The sequence below is a fragment of the Salvelinus alpinus genome, chromosome 35 (assembly GCF_045679555.1).
Source record: "Salvelinus alpinus chromosome 35, SLU_Salpinus.1, whole genome shotgun sequence".
Lineage (NCBI taxonomy): Eukaryota > Metazoa > Chordata > Actinopteri > Salmoniformes > Salmonidae > Salvelinus > Salvelinus alpinus.
In genome coordinates, this window is record NC_092120.1 from 8209983 (window position 1) to 8227863 (window position 17881).

The 17881-nt window shown below is 41.8% G+C and overlaps 1 protein-coding gene across 1 annotated transcript; it reads right to left on the bottom strand.

The window, feature by feature from the left end:
* Positions 1-1177: 1177 nt before the first annotated feature.
* dcaf13 (ddb1 and cul4 associated factor 13) lies at positions 1178-17642 on the bottom strand. Its single transcript, XM_071384194.1, has 11 exons — positions 17367-17642; positions 17039-17238; positions 16757-16864; positions 16181-16270; positions 15756-15911; positions 14870-14947; positions 12319-12401; positions 11849-12013; positions 11511-11646; positions 2947-3110; positions 1178-2147 (listed from the first exon to the last, which is right to left on the bottom strand). Exons 1-11 carry the CDS (start codon positions 17434-17436, stop codon positions 2060-2062), a joined length of 1338 nt encoding a protein of 445 aa, XP_071240295.1. The 5' UTR covers positions 17437-17642; the 3' UTR covers positions 1178-2059.
* Positions 17643-17881: the final 239 nt, after the last annotated feature.

The following is a 17881-nucleotide window of genomic DNA, read 5'->3' on the forward strand; positions in this document are numbered from 1 at the left end:
GGGTCAGAAGTTTACATACACTCAATTAGTATTTGGTAGCATTGCCTTTAAATTGTTTAACTTGGGTCAAACATTTCAGGTAGCCTTCCACAAGCTTCCCACAATAAGTTGGGTGAATTTTTGGCCCATTCCTCCTGACAGAGCTGCTGTACCGGAGTCAGGTTTGTAGGTCTCCTTGCTCGCACACACTTTGTCAGTTCTGCCCACAAATTAACTATAGGATTGAGGTCAGGGCTTTGTGATGGCCACTCCTATACCTTGACTTTGTTGTCCATTGTCCACAACTTTGGAAGTATGCTTGGGGTCATTGTCCATTTGGAAGACCCATTTGCGACCAAGCTTTAACTTCCTGACTGATGTCTTGAGATGTTGCTTCAATATATCCACATCATTTTCCTATCTATTTTGTGAAATGCACCAGTCCTTCCTGCAGCAAAGCACCCCCATAACATGATCCTGCCACCCCCATGCTTCACAGTTGGGATGGTGTTCTTCGGCTTGCAAGCCTCCCCTTGGTGTTAATACTTGCGCACTATAGTTTGTACAGATGAACGTGGTACCTTCAGGCGTTTGGAAATTGTTCCCAAGGATGCACCAGACTTGGTCTACAATTCATTTTCTGAGGTCTTGGCTGATTTCTTTTGATTTTCCCATGATGTCAAGCATTTTCTGGAATTTCCCAAGCTGTTTATAGGCACAGTCAACTTAGTGTTTGTAAACATCTGACCCACTGGAATTGTGAGTGAAATATAAATGAAATAATCTGTCTGTAAACAATTGGTTGGAAAAATTACAAGCACAAAGTAGATGTCCTAATCGACTTGCCAAAACAATAGTTTGTAAACAAGAAATTTGGGAAGTGGTTGAAAAATGAGTTTTAATGACTCCAACCTAAGTGTATGTAGACTTCCGACTTCAACTGTAGGTATATCAATTACAATAAAAACCTCCTTGATTACTAGAATTCAGGCACATTAAAATAACAATTCAGAAATATATTACTAAAATATGCCAAACAAAACAAATTATGCTAATCTGAGCACCTCGGATATTAATTGTATACTTTTAAATATTTTTTGTTAATGTAATAAACAAGCGTTGAAAAGTATCGTTGCATCGATATGAGAATCAGTGTATTTTGCCTACCAAAAAACAGTATTCATATCAGACCCAAAAATATCATACCACATCTTTATTAGCAGTGTATCAATAAATACAAAAAACATGATCAATCTAAGGTTACTGAATCAGTAAACAATAGCTAAAGGTATGTGGTGGTGTAGCGAGGCCAAACATTTAAGATAGGTTTCTAAAATAAACGTTCTGGTGATATTTGACGGATGTTGTTCTTCTTGGTTTCTAGTCTATTCTTATTTCAATACAATAACATCCCAAAATTATTGTTCCAACAATAGCATTCATGAAATCTTCATCTGGGGGTACAAAGTTTTACCATGACAATTGGGACACTTATGTCAACAAACTTCACAATATTGACCCATATTTCTCTTTTGTAATAAGCCTTGGAGAGGTGGAATGAGTTCTTTCAGTCTTAGATAGGGTTGTGTTCAGGAGGGTGCAGCCTTTTGAACGTTGCAGATCAGAATGTCATGAATATAACTGAAGGGATCCACAACGTTGTGTGCAGGGTTGCAAAATTCTGGTATCTTTCCCAAGTGGCCAGGTTTGTCAGAAATCCCGTTTGGAATATTCCTGGAACACAGGAGGCTGCTGAGGGGAGGACGGCTCATAATAATGGCCGGAACAGAGCAAATGGCATGACATCAAACACATGGAAACCATGTATTTGATCCCCTTCTGCTCCAGTTATTACCGTGAGCCCGTCCTCCCCAATTAAGGTGCCACCAACCTCCTGTGTCCTGGAACCATGAGGGACCAAGCAGGAAATCCAAGTATCTGGAATTTCTGGAAAACCAGAGGATTTTGGGAAACTTACCGACATTTTGCAACACTAGCTGTGTATGTCTGAACGTGGCCCAAGTGTGTGTAGAGGCAGAGTAGTCCTCCAGTCCGCCAACGCCACACGATCACTGGCATCCTATTTCACCACGGTGACCACATGTTTCTCTTTCTCCGTCACCACGGGCATGGAGCCAGGCTTGCTGTGCTTGCGTACGTTCCTCTCCCTGGGACACACAATGAGGCAGCAATGAATAACAAACATCGGGAACCAATTCATGAGAATATTCAGACACAGAGAAAGAACCGTTAGCAGAGTACACAAAGGAGTTAGTGCCAGGCAGGTGGCCTGATGTCATAAAATGTAGAATACACTAATAATAACATGTGAAAAATACACAGAGCATGTAGGCTACACTGCCTTCAGTCACAGCTCCTAGGTACACATGGATGATATATTACAATAATGTGTTACTATGTTTCAGGACCAAAAATCAACACAGACTAATATTTGCTTAATCATCAACTTGTCATGATGGCACCATCACTTCCCCTTAGACTTTAGTGTAAATGAGCAAAAAGTCTGTGATGACCAAGCCATGAGGGAACATCCTGTCATCCATTAGGGTAAGTGTGCCTTGGTAGGGCAGTCAGACCTATTCTGGCAGCCAGCTATGGCCTCAACCACTACATGGACCTTCTGCCATAGTTGGACAGAGGCCAGGATAGTTCTGAACCTACTGTGTTAACAGAGATTGACAGTTTCCTTTGTGGTGAGGCCACAGACCAGGCCAACCACCCGAAAACCTCCTCCCATCAACACAGACAAATAAGGTCCAAAACAACATTAACCTTCCCAAGAACTTCACCAAGAAGCCAATTCTACTGATATACATACTGTAATATATAAACTTCTGTGGTTTGACTGTAAAAACAAGAGTATTGAGGATATGTGCAGGTAGAGTTGAGAACAGAAAGCCACTGTAGGGTAGACAGTAGAGGCATGGGTAAAGGAGGAGCCCATACTTCCTGCGGCGAGCCTCCTTCATGACACGCAGCTCCTTGCTCTGGCTGTAGATGGACTTGGGCAGGTGGCGGTGGCGCGAGATGCGGCGGATCTGAGGGTGGTGCTGGAACTTCTCCTTCAGCTTCTGGCTGTAGTTCACAGCTGACTTTTCCCTATGAGCCAGCTAGACCACAAAGGGGGAGGGGGGTGGGTTGACAACAGAGAAAAATAAATAGTAGGTAAGAAGGAGAGAGAAAAAAAGAGAAAGGGAAAGAAAATAAAGAACAAAGAGATTTCAATCTACTACTGAGGTCTACTTGGGAGCCTCATTTATCAGTATACACTAATTACCAGCCCATAATGACAACATTTTCATGGGAAAACTGAAATCTAAATAAAATTGCTTAACTGTATGACTATGTCCCCTGGGACATTGAACCATGGGGAAAAGCAGGGTTGAAAATGTTCAGCTTTGGATACAGTTATCTTTAACACCTACTACTGCTCGCTCATCTTTGTGACTTGGATATTATGACTGAACGATAGGCCCCATGTTTAGTTATAAGATGGTAAAATATTCGCTATTATCTACAGTATAGGGCTGTCCAACCAAAAACAATCTTGGATCACTGAATGTAGTAGTCTCTTCTTTCGACCATCGAGTGGTCGACATTTTTAAACGTAATTTTTCAAATATAGACACACCCTATGCGTTTTAATAAAATAAACTACATATGCATTGAGCTTGTCTGATGCTTTAAGCTCACTGTTTGATTAAATAAGATTTAAAAAATACTCAAGAGGGAGCAAGAGATCAAGATAACCAGAAGGGGGAAAAAACCTGTCCCGACTATCTTCCTCCCGGTCCTACTGGCTTTCGCAGATTCTGCAGTTACTCTCCTGAAGTTGCCAGTAATAGGCTATATGAGAAGTATTCATGTGGAATGGCAAGTTATCTGACCATTTCTACCGATCTGATATCCAGTTATGGTTCTCATATGCACATTTTTGTGGAACAGTTTCATTTCATTTATAATAACGTCTTCATATCTCAAAATCATTGTCATTTAGTTTATCAAAACGTAATCCAAATCTAAATGAATATTTTAAACCTAAAAAGTAACTTCTATTGCCAACTTGGTAAAAATATCCTATAAAGCCACAACGGATAAGAAGTAATCAGGTAGGCCTATTTTATGACGTTTCCACTAGATCAGAGCATGACATTTTTTGGTTATCGAAAGGGAGAGAGCGCAAAAGATTTTTCAAATACATTGAGTAATTATTGTCATTCTCAATGGATGTAAAAACAGACTTAGTTTGCTTGCTGTTTGAGGTGAAGAAAAGATTACCGAGAAGCTCCACAGCTTGTGGTGGTGCATTAAGCCAATCAGAAATACTATCAGATCCCCAAATGGGCACATTCATATGCCTACATTTGCGAGCAGGCCAGGTAGCCTATAGGCCAACTTCAATGCATAAATCAGTTGCACGTCCTTACTCAATATTGACAGGAGCACTCCAAACAAGACAATGACTAAATTGACAAAACTCGTAAATGGAATGAAATAAACCAAAACTTGTTTCTCACAAGTTTGCGCGCCGCAAACAACGTGTCCACTCCGACAATGAGAACGGTAAAAGACTGGAATAATAATACACTGCTCAAAAAAATAAAGGGAACACTTAAACAACACAATGGAACTCCAAGTCAATCACACTTCTGTGAAATCAAACTGTCCACTTAGGAAGCAACACTGGTTGACAATAAATTTCACATGCTGTTGTGCAAATGGAATAGACAACAGGTGGAAATTATAGGCAATTAGCAAGACACCCCCAATAAAGGAGTGGTTCTGCAGGTGGTGACCACAGACCACTTCTCAGTTCCTATGCTTCCTGGCTGATGTTTTGGTCACTTTTGAATGCTGGCGGTGCTTTCACTCTAGTGGTAGCATGAGACGGAGTCTACAACCCACACAAGTAGCTCAGGTAGTGCAGCTCATCCAGGATGGCACATCAATGCGAGCTGTGGCAAGAAGGTTTGCTGTGTCTGTCAGCGTAGTGTCCAGAGCATGGAGGCGCTACCAGGAGACAGGCCAGTACATCAGGAGACGTGGAGGAGGCCGTAGGAGGGCAACAACCCAGCAGCAGGACCGCTACCTCCGCCTTTGTGTAAGGAGGAGCACTGCCAGAGCCCTGCAAAATGACCTCCAGCAGGCCGCAACCGCTGTGTTAGATTAAAAAAAATTACTTTAGTAAAAAGCACAGCATACAATAATCTGAGACAGCGCTCAGCCATGTTGGAGTCCAAAGAGTACACAAAAATACGAAATATCATAAATATTCCCTTACCTTTGATGATCTTTCATCAGAATGCAGTGCAAGGAGTCCTAGTTCCACAATAAATCGTTGTTTTGTTTTAGAAAGTCCATTTCTTCTGTCGAATTAGCAACTTTGGCTAGCATAGTGGAGCTCGCGTGTCCATGAAAGTTTGACGCATGGAACGAATAATTCAAAAAGTCATAATAAAAGTCAAATAAAGTGGTCAAACTCAGTTGAGAATCCATCTTTAGGATGTTTTTCTCGTATGTATCCAATAACGTCCCAGACGGAGCATTTCTTCGTGTCTACCTAAGGCATTGCAGCCAACGATATGGTGCAACCAGGTGCGCAGCAAAATACTGCCAATATGGCTGACCTGTCACTCCAAAAGCTCTCATTTGGTCCCACATCAGGCTAGACACCTCATTCAACGTTCTACTGCCTATTGACATCTAGTGGAAGGCGTATGAAGTGCATACATATCCATAAATACAAGGCAATTGAATAGGCGAAGCCCTTCACAGAGACCCATTTCAGAATTTTCACTTCCTGTTTGGAAGTTTGCCTGCCAAATGAATTCTGTTTTACTCACAGATATAATTCAAACAGTTTTAGAAACTTCAGAGTGTTTTCTATCCAATAGTAATAATAATATCCATACATATGATCTAGAACAGAGTACGAGGCTGTTTAATTTGGGCACTATTTTTTCCTAAAGTGAAAAGGGCGCCCTCTATTTCCAAGAGGTTAACCAACACAAAAACATCCTATGGCGTTCTGCATTAGCATCGAACAGCCCCCGACATATGCAACTTTTCAGGGAAGCTAGAAACCAATATACACAGGCTGTTAGAAAAGCCAAGGCTAGCTTTTTCAAGCAGAAATTTGCTTCCTGCAACACAAACTCAAAAAAGTTCTGGGACACTGTAAAGTCCATGGAGAATAAGAACACCTCCTCCCAGCTGCCCACTGCACTGAGGCTAGGAAACACTGTCACCACTGATAAATCCACTATAATTGAGAATTTCAATAAGCATTTTTCTACGGCTAGCCATGCTTTCCACCTGGCTACCCCAACCCCGGTCAACTGCCCGGCACCCTCCCACAGCAACTCGCCCAAGCTTCCCCCATTTCTCCCTCACCCAAATCCAGATAGCTGATGTTCTGAAAGAGCTGAAAAATCTGGACCCTTACAAATCAGCCGGGCTAGACAATCTGGACCCTCTCTTTCTAAAATTATCTGCCCAAATTGTTGCAACTCCTATTACTAGCCTGTTCAACCTCTCTTTCGTATCGTCTGAGATTCCCAAAGATTGGAAAGCTTCCGCGGTCATCTCCCTCTTCAAAGGGGGGGGGACACTTGAGCCAAACTGCTACAGACCTATATTTATCCTACCCTGCCTTTCTAAGGTCTTCGAAAGCCAAGTCAACAAACAGATTACCGACCATTTCGAATCCCACCATACCTTCTCCGCTATGCAATCTGGTTTCAGAGCTGGTCATGCGTGCACCTCAGCCACGCTCAAGGTCCGAAACGATATCCTAACCGCCATTGATAAGAAACAATACTGTGCAGCCTTATTCATTGACCTTGCCAAGGCTTTCGACTCTGTCAATCACCACATCCTCATCGGCAGACTCGATAGCCTTGGTTTCTCAAAAGATTGCCTCGGCTGGTTTAACAACTACTTCTCTGATAGAGTTCAGTGTGTCAAATCGGAGGGCATGTTGTCCGGGCCCCTGGCAGTCTCTATGGGGGTGCCACAGGGTTCAATTCTTGGACCGACTATTCTCTGTATACATCAATGATGTCGCTCTTGCTGCTGGTGAGTCTCTCATCCACCTCTACGAAGACGACAACATTCTGTATACTTCTGGCCCTTCTTTGGACACTGTGTTAACAACCCTCCAGACGAGCTTCAATGCCATACAACTCTCCTTCCGTGGCCTCCAACTGCTCTTAAATGTAAGTAAAACTAAATGCATGCTCTTCAACCGATCGCTGCCTGCACCTGCCCGCCCGTCCAACATCACTACTCTGGACGGTTCTGACTTAGAATATGAGGACAACTACAAATACCTAGGCGTCTGGTTAGACTGTAAACTCTCCTTCCAGACTCACATCAAACATCTCCAATCCAAAGTTAAATCTAGAATTGGCTTCCTATTTCGCAACAAAGCCTCCTTCACTCATGCTGCCAAACATACCCTCGTAAAACTGACCATCCTACCGATCCTCGACTTCGGCGATGTCATTTACAAAATAGCCTCCAATACCCTACTCAATAAACTGGATGCAGTCTATCACAGTGCCATCCGTTTTGTCACCAAAGCCCCATATACTACCCACCACTGCGACCTGTACGCTCTCGTTGGCTGGCCCTTGCGTCATACTCGTCGCCAAACCCACTGGCTCCAGGTCATCTACAAGACCCTGCTAGGTAAAGTCCCCCCTTATCTCAGCTCGCTGGTCACCATAGCAGCACCCACCTGTAGCACGCGCTCCAGCAGGTATATCTCTGGTCACCACCAAAACCAATTCTTACTTTGGCCGCCTCTCCTTCCAGTTCTCTGCTGCCAATGACTGGAACGAACTGCAAAAATCTCTGAAACTGGAAACACTTATCTCCCTCACTAGCTTTAAGCACCAGCTGTCAGAGCAGCTCACAGATTACTGCACCTGTACATAGCCCATCTATAATTTAGCCCAAACAACTACCTCTCCCCCTACTGTATTTATTTATTTTGCTCCTTTTCACCCCATTATTTATATCTCTACTTTGCACATTCTTCCACTGCAAATCTACCATTCCAGTGTTTTACTTGCTATATTGTATTTACTTCGCCACCATGGCCTTTTTTTTGTGCCTTTACCTCCCTTTATCTCACCTCATTTGCTCACATTGTATATAGACTTATTTTTCATCTGTATTATTGACTGTATGTTTGTTTTACTCCATGTGTAACTGTGTTGTTGTATGTGTCGAACTGCTTTGCTTTATCTTGGCCAGGTCGCAATTGTAAATGAGAACTTGTTCTCAACTTGCCTACCTGGTTAAATAAAGGTGAAATAAATAAATAAATGGTGCTTTGTTAGTGACACTGTCAGTGACTTATTTAGAATTTAAGGCACACTTAACAGGCATGGCTACCACAGCATTCTGCATCTCAACAGTTGATGTGGAGATGTGTTTGTTACTTGAACTCCGTGAAACATTTATTTGGGCTGAAATCTGAGGTGCAGTTACTCTAATGACCTTATCCTCTGTGGCAAGGTAGGTAAATTCCACAAATTAACAGGGTTGCCTTGTTAAAAGTGAATTGAAATACATTCCACGTGACAACCTGGTTGAGAAAATGAGTGTGGAAAGCTGCCATCAAGGCAAAGGGTGGCTACTTTGAAGAATCTCAAATATAAAATATATTTTGATTTGTGTAACACTTTTTTGGTTACTACATGATTCCATGTGTGCCATTTCATAGTGTTTATGTCTTCACTACTATTCTACAATTTAGAGAAAAGTAAAACAAAGAAAAACCCTTAAATGAGTAGGTGTCAAAACTTGAGACTGGTACGGTATATTTACTACCGCTCAACTAAAAACAATATTGGTCAACTAACAGCCTAACGACCAACCTATCGACCAGTCCTAGCATAATAAGTAGTACATAAACAACCTTCACATTCCAATCTGAATGAATGGTCCGAGAGCAGGCTATAGACAACAGTTCAACACACCCTTCACTCTCCATCTCCCTTCTTCTCCCTCATAAAAATCTTGAGCGTCTCTCATTCTCTCCGGATGTAGTTTCCGAGGATCTCTAAGTGGCCACTCTTCCAAGGCTTTTATTCTAATTATAATCAATTCAATTTGATGGGAGATTAGCTAATAGCTGCTGCTGATGTACACTGCTTCCCTTAGACCAGGCCAACAACCTGTTAAATGTTATTTAAGAAAACCTTAACATTTACAGTGAAAAAGGAGCAGAGCAAAACTGACTGACTGCAGAGTTCTCTATGGCCTCCACGCTCTTTCAATAGAATATGAGTAGTAGGCTTAAGGTGTTATGTAGCTGTACGAGCCGTGTATCCAGAGATACAGTGAGCTCCAAAAGTATTGGGACAGTGACAAATGTGTTGTTTTGGCTCTGTACTCCAGCACTTTGGTTTTGAAATGATACAATGACTGAGGTTAAAGTGCAGACTGTCAGCTTTATTTGTTGTTTTTTTCGTCCATATCGGGTGACCCGTTTAGAAATTACAGCACCCATTTAGGGGTTCAAAAGTATTGGGGCAAATTCATTTGTGTATTAAAGTAGTCAAAAGTTTAGTATTTGGTCCCATATTCCTAGCACGCAATGATTACATTAAACCTGTGACACTACAAAATTGTTGGATGCATTTGCTGTTTGTTTTGGTCATGGTAGCTGTGTGTTTTGGTCATGGTAGCTGTGTGTTTTGGTCATGGTAGCTGTGTGTTTTGGTCATGGTAGCATCCACATTAACGTAGAAGTATCTAGAAACATTTTATTCTTATTTACAATAAAAGTGACTCCAATATGACATAACTTATTTACCATTCATTTCTATGGGGCACAAAATGATCTGAAACCACCTAAACAAACAGCAAAAGCATCCAACAAGTATGTATAGTCACAAGCTTGATGTAAACATTGTGTACTAGGAATATGGGACCAAATACTCAACTTAAATACACATAAGTGAATTTGTACCAATACTTTTGGTCCTCGTAAAATGGGGGGACTATGTACAAAAAGTGCTGTCATTTCTAAACGATTCACCTGATAGTGAAAAGTGCTGGCGTACAAAGCCAAAACAAAAAATGTGTCACTGCCCAATACTTTGAGCTCACTGTATGTATAGGCTATATAGTCATACTTCTCATGACTGTCATGAGAATGTGTGACACGTACAATAATTTGTGTGATTTCAAAAGGTGAATTTACAATATGTCAAAGGTCAATGTGTAAGTAACATGAAAAATAGGATCACGGGACAAAAACAATGACACCTGTATAGGTCACAGAGAGGTCAAAGGTAATCTCATAGAAAGGCATCAAAAGCCCAAAACCAGAGAGACAGTGCAGTTGCAACAAACAGGCTGAAGACTTCCACTCTTCCTGAGATCTGACATACCGCCTTGATTCAGCATTTCTTTTAATTAAAGACCCTTCCAGTCCAACTTGATTGTTAATGCTTCATTATTTCCAGAGTGGCCGCTCTCTTTAAGTGATTGGACCCATTCAAACTGCTGATAGCAGCTGGGCTCGTCTGATCTGTTTAAGTGCAAAGCTACAGAATAAATCACCTCTTATACACTGACAGTAAAACAAGTGCCAAAAGTTGCCCAATTCTCCAGTGTTAAGCTGCATTAAGGGAATAAGGAAGAGTGAAGCAGAAGGGGGATGGATATTGGAGATGGCACCGAAAAACGTCCATTCGTCTCCCTTGTAATTCATCCTTGTAGGCTAAATGCTAGTTTTGGCATCAGATGAAAGGAGTAAGGCTAGACTGCGTAAGAATCTGTTTAAGATACGCTAAACAGAACCTTATATTTCAGGTAATGTGTAAATAATGCCTTGAACATACAGAGAGTTAGAGGTTGAAGAAAACATAACAGATATAATGCCAAAGTGGGCAGAATGTAATTCCAATGTTTGGGATGGGCGATGCTAACGTTCACCTGCTGTAACACCTCTAAGTAATTCAAGTCACTATTTGCCCAAACATACATTTTAGTGAACTATCCCTTTAAATCCACTCTATAGTGCCACATTGCCCACACTGACTGACTGGTCAGACTTTGTCTATTGGTAATCAAGAGTTCCAAATAGCTCCAGTCTGTCACTAACCCTGCTCTGCTGTCCCTATTGGCCCATTGTACTTATTGAAAGTGATTCTGTTCCAAGTCAGTCAGCATCCATCAGAGCCCTTGACAGTGTCACTGCTGTTGGCACCCTGGCCTCTCTCTCTCTTACCATGCTGAGCGTACCATGGTGGGCATCAGGCCATGGCAGGTTGAGGAATCCAGCAAACTCGCAAAACGGAAGGACAAAATCAGAGCTCCAGCAAATGCATCAGAAGATTAGCATATGGGCCTATCAGTTATTGGTAAGCACTACAAATGTATCTAGGATCCATCTTTCTTTCATGACATTACTGTTGATCCCCGACACCTGCAGGTTACAGGACGTGCGTACACTACTTCTAAAGGAGAGGAAGAGGACTGTGGCTCACCAATCCCAACTTCTCAGCAGCGTTGGCCTTCCACAGTCTGATGTTCATCTCATCTGAAGCACTCAGGATGTACTTGTTGTCTGACGACCACTTTATGGAGATGACGTGCTGCATGCGCTTGGTGTGGTACACCTCCCTGTGAAGTCACACACACAACCACACACACTGAACACAATGTTGCTGTCGCACGGCGTCATCTCTAAACATGTCGACACCCGTAGAAAAATAAATACATCAAAGCTGATGATAAACACACACGGAGACGTGGGATTCAGAACAACCCTGGAGTAGGCAGCAATCTGCTGGACCCCAGTGTCTGAACCCCTGGCACCACTAACCTGCTGTGCCCACTGTCTTTGGGGAAGATGCGGATGGTCTTGTCAAAGCTGGCCGAGACAAACTCCTTACCAGTTGGAGAGTAGTCTACATCCAGCACGGCTGAGACATGGTCCATGTGGACGGTGACAGGCTTGTCCAGGTACCTCATATCAAATGTATACAGACTGAAGGGGGAGGAAACGCATACTGTTGGTTAATAAATACAAAGATGAGATAACACACACCACCATGCTTCTCTAATTTGTGGTGCAAGGCCAGTAAATACAAATACTTGTGAGACATGCTGTTATTGTAAAATAAGTGTACATGTACATTAGAAATAATAATTCAATGACTCCCCAAACAATTACATGAACAAAATCATTATTAGCATCGAAAATACAAACATCTCTCCGGGAATGAATGAGGCCTATGTGATGTAGTGAACATGTTGTAAACTCAACACATCATGTTGAAATGCATCACTCACTTGTAATCTTCATTAGAGCAGGTGAAATTATAAGCTTCCATGGGATTCCAGCACAAAGTGTTGCTCCTCATATTCATGATTACCTATATAGGAAATCACACATTCATACTTCAATACACTAACTATTAGACACATTCAGTAATGAGAGGACAGTATGGAATGGGAAATTAGTTTAGTAAAGGGCAAAGTCATGGGCAGTAGGGCTGGACGATATGGGCAAAAAAATCGATTCACAATTTTTCTACCAAATATTGAGATTTTACATCAAAACACTTGATATACTGTTGGAATCATAGAAATAGAATGATCATTCAAATGTTATGGTTGGAATAGAGTGGCTACTTGGAATGCAGTTTTGTTTGGCATGACAACGAGGAAAAGGTAAGGGAGGAGATGGTTGTGACAGAGTAAGAACCAAAGTGTTGGTCAGCGTTTCCCATGGCCAGCAGCATACCACCCTGCATCCCACTGCTGCCTTGCCTCTGACCTGACTCCCGGTGGTCTCAAAAGATTCCATGGCACTTATCGTAAGAGATGGGGTGTTAACCCCGGTGTCCTGGCTAAATTCCTAATCTGGCTCCTTCCTCTCCCCTGTAACTATTCCCCAGGTCATTGCTGTAAATGAGAATGTGTTCAGTCAACTTACCTGGTTAAATAAATTAAATGGGACCCTAATTAGATTTAAATAGATAGGTACATTCAGACAAAGATTTTACAATAATATTAGCCTTTTCCTCTCGGATAAGAAGAAGCTGTTTCACAAACAATGATATGCTCCACCATTGGTACTGTCCAATATTAGAGCAAAATATTGCTAGCAAGATTTGCACTCAGTGGAATTAGCTAGCAAGCGAAAAGCATTGCTAACAAATTTTAGGCACCTTTTCAGCTAATTAGTGTTTTGCAGAGAGCAAGTTACAAACTAATAGTATAATAAAGAAAACATGTGAATTTATATTAAGACGCAGTGGAAAGCTGCGTCGTTCTTGTTAGAAAGAAATCTGTTGACTGCATGCTGTTTGGTCAATGCATGCCGTGAATCTTGAGTAGAGGTCGACCGATTAAATCGGAATGGCCGATTAATTAGGGCCGATTTCAAGTTTTCATAACAATCGGAAATCGGTATTTTTGGGCGCCGATTTGCCGAAATGTATGTATGTATATATATATTTTAAAAACGCCTTTATTTAATCTTTATTTAACTAGGCAAGTCAGTTAAGAACACATTCTTATTTTCAATGACGGCCTAGGAACGTTCTGCCTCGTTCAGGGGCAGAACGACAGATTTTTAACCTTGTCAGCTCAGGGGATCCAATCTTGCAGTTAACTAATCCAATGCTCTAACACCTGATTACATTGCACTCCACGAGGAGCCTGCCTGTTACGCGAATGCAGTAAGCTAAGGTAAGTTGCTAGCATTAAACTTATCTTATAAAAAACAATCAATCAATGACTGTCATTGCTCCAATGTGTACTTAACCATAAACATCAATGCCTTTCTTAAAATCAATACACAAGTATATATTTTTAAACCTGCATATTTAGCTAAAAGAAATCCAGGTTAGCAGGCAATATTAACCAGGTGAAATTGTGTCATTTCTCTTGCGTTCAATGCACGCAGAGTCAGGGTATATGCAACAGTTTGGGCCGCCTGGCTCTTTGCGAACTAATTTGCCAGAATTTTACGTAATTATGACATAACATCGAAGGTTGTGCAATGTAACAGGAATATTTAGACTCATGGATGCAACCCGTTAGATAAAATACGGAACGGAATAAACGTTTTGTTTTCGAGGTGATAGTTTCCGGATTAGTCAAAGGTATATGGTTTAGAGAGAAATAGTCGACGCGTTATAATTCCTGTAATAACTTGCGGCTGAACTTGAAAGGGGTTCCTTCGTTATTTTACTGTTCATGTCTTCCATAGAGAATTTCTTGATCTACTTCAAATAAGGTCTGTGTTTCACGGAGGAGCAGACTGACAGGGGACCATGCAGACAAGCTCTGCTCATGTTATTTGAGACTAAATTGATTTTATTTATGTATTATATTAAGTTAAAATAAAAGTATTCATTGTTCATTCAGTATTATTGCAATTGTCATTATTACAAAAATGTGTGTGTATGATATATATAAATACTTTTTTTATTAAATCGGCATCGGCTTTTTTTGTCCTCCAATAATCGGTATCGGCGTTGAAAAATCATAATCGGTCGACGTCTAATCTTGAGCACGAGGAACTGCCTGCTTGAGTGACAGGGGCCAGGGCTTTGTGTGTGGGGGATTGGGAAGCAGCCAAAAGAGGAGAGAAGGCGACCTCTGTCAACAAGAGTAATATATCAAAAGTTTAAAACGGGCGGTACAGACAGATGGCTAAGTGGCATTTCAAAATATTGCAGCCTCTTGCGATATGGATATTGCGCATGTCAATTTAAATTTGATTACTTGTGCAGTTCTAATGGGTAGCATCCCAAACAGCACGCTACAAGCCCTCGTCAAATGGTAGTGCACTAAATAGGGTGTCGTTTGGGATGCAAACGTAGAAATGTACCTTTTTAAGAGGTGTCGCTTCCCTCATGTCATACAGCACAATACTTCTGTCAGAGGCACAACTTGCTAGAAGTTCAGTCTGAGGAGAAAAGCGGGAAGGTCAACTAAACATTTTCTAAAACTCATACAATTCTGTGTTTTATACAACCTTTGACCTACATAGTCCTGATATGGGTATAGCCTCCATTATTCTGGTGTATGGAGGCTATAGCCAAAGATATCTATAACTAAAACAAGATAGGTCATCTGTGTTGTTTACAGTTTGAGCAAACAAAGCATAGTGGGCAAAACAAGCAAGGAGGTAGGCAAAGCCAAGCACGAGCTAGCAAGATCGTATTGGCACGTTGTAGCATGTATTTGCATATTTCCATTAGGGAACGCCTCCTCTGTGAAGTGTGTGCGCACAAACTCAATTCGACCTTGCACTCCTTCTAAACAACGCATTTTTTTTCAGTTTGGCAAAGCGTGAAGTCTATAAATATTAGTACACCGTGTTCGTAACAGATTCTAGTTTTGGGAACAGAAAAATGTATTGTTCCAACAATGAGAATTTGCAGAATGTCGGCCCAGTTCCATCCTCTTCCACCACCCGCGACTAGACTTCCTCTCACTACTATACATTTTGGTGGTCAGAAAACATTCTAAACGGATACTTCAGCTTTATAACCGCTGTGACGTGTCTGGGTTACGCCTTCTGTCTGTGCTATAGCAATGTCAGGGCCCGTATTCACCAAGAGTCTAAGAGCAGAAGTGCTAATCTAGGACCAGCTTTACCTTTCAGATTATAATTAACAAGATTATATGGACATGGAGGACCTGATCCTAGATCAGCAATCATACTCTGAGACACTTTCTGCTACAATCCACACAGAGAAAGGGTTGATTACCTCTACAGGGTTGAAGCGGACGCAGTTGAAACTGTCCACGCCCCAGGAGAAGGAGCGGATGGGGTTGCTGCGCTGCTCATCCCAGATATCCACCTGCTGGCCACACGTTACAAACACACCCTCCTTCTGGTGGTGGTCGATGCTGGTGAACACAGACTGGAAGGAACAAACATTCTCAATCATCATCACAGACTTGAGGGAATACATTACAACAACCATCATCATCACCCTGACTGTAGGGAATATCTCCAAACCCATCATTCTTATCATCATGGGCTTAAAGCCACAATCTTTAATGATGGGTCCACTCGATGATATGCACATTTTACAGTGTTGCTTAATGAGATCAGATAGGTTTGGTCAGAGATACACTGTCAGAGATATTAATTGAGCAGAATATTGAGACAGACACTTCTCCTCCATACCTTCCCAAGAATAGTATTGAGAGGTTCCTCTTCCTCTCCGTAGCCAGGAGTCTCCATCTTCCACTGTTTTATAGTCTTGTCATCACCAACCTGTTATTCAGAAACACAAGCATGTTTAATTTCAGAGGTTTGAGGTTGACTCATAATGAAGTTGTGTCACAAGACTGCAATTCAGCAGAGGGCAACCATTCTGTGAGTAACCCAGGGGTGTATTAATTTAGTCTGTTGTAAAACATTTTGCAATGGAAACCGTTTACTCCAAATGGAAAACGTTTTGCAACAAAAACAAGAGTTTCTATTAGAGCAATTCAGATAGGTCCCTCCCAGTTTAATTCTGTTTACTTCCGTTTGGTACCTCGAGTACACGGTAAACAGTTTCCGTTGCAACAGACCAAACATTTTGCAATGGAATCCGACTAATGAATACACCCCTGGTCTGGTTAATATCCACTAGACAGGAAATTGAAGCAAATGGGCCAGAATGGGGAGGTTCTATGTGAACTTGTCCATTGCACAACGTTAAGTTATAGTGTGCACTAGTGAATACAACCCTGGGTAGTGGAACAGATACTGTACCGTAAAGAAGGAGGTGCCACAGAAGCGGACGACCACCCCCCTGACAAAGCCTTCATGTGCCTGGAGTGTACGAACACACTCACGTTTGGTTAGATTCCACACCTTCAGCTGAGAAACAAATCAGTTAGTCTTACTGTATAAACAGGTCATTTAGATGCACCATCTCAATGCACAGACTTGTCATCATATGTTTGACATGTAGCCTACAATTCTTGGATTTGCAATCAACTCATATTTAACCAGGCCATTGCTAACTCAAAGTACAGTTAGCTAGTTAATTACCTCTCCATCGCAGGAGCCGGACAGCATTGTGGAGAGGCTCTTGGGGTGCTTGGCCATGCAGTTCACTCCATCCCTGTGGCCGTCCAGAGAAGCCAGGAACGGCTTGGCGAACACGCGCTCCAGCTTGGTGGCATTCAGGGCACGGGTGTATTCTCTTGGCACCTCGAACGGATGGAGGGACGGGTCGTAATTTCTTGGTACTGTAGGTTACATACACTGTTAGAAGAAGTTGTTTTGCCAGTGCTGATTGAGCTAGCTATAGCTCTCTACAGTGGATTGAACTGTGTGTTAGCTAATGTGCACTAGCTGGCTAACTATCTGCACTTACCACGCTGGATATCCAACTTCGTCTCACGGACATAGTCGTCCGGATTCCTGGAGAGGACTTTAACTTTCATTGCGTGAACGTGTATAAAGCTCTATACTTCTTCCACCAAAAATGTAACACGGTCAAATGATTCGTACGGCCATGTGTTTACGTGTGACCTCACCTACCGGATGTTGAGGGCAATATCCGCCCTTATTTGACGGAAGTGTGTTTGTTGATTGCGCTTACAGCGACCACAGACAGAACATTGAGTTACCAAAGATCTTTGGCGACACCATGTGGACTGATTGTCACTGTACTTTGGGCTTCAGAGATCTTACTAGATTAGACTTCTTGTGGGACATTACAACTTTTTTATGTCTATTACATTGCAGTAAAATACGCAGAAGGAGAAATTGCATTGATTTGCGTGTTATATATTTAATAGCAAAGCGATAGTACCAATTTGAATCTTCAAAAATTAGACCTCATTCGACGGAAATGACATCACCACACACTCAGAGAGCTTTGTTTCT

What these genes read in the sequence shown, in the direction of transcription:
- dcaf13 (XM_071384194.1), bottom strand. Translation starts at nt 17,436, where the DNA reads ATGAAAGTTAAAGTCCTCTCCAGGAATCCGGACGACTATGTCCGTGAG. An exon ending in TCAATACTATTCTTGGGAAG is followed by an intron (nt 15,912 to 16,180) that starts GTATGGAGGAGA and finishes TGTTCCTTCCAG; the next exon opens with TCTGTGTTCACCAGCATCGA. An exon ending in CTGCTGAGAAGTTGGGATTG is followed by an intron (nt 3,111 to 11,510) that starts GTGAGCCACAGT and finishes TTTGTGGTCTAG; the next exon opens with CTGGCTCATAGGGAAAAGTC.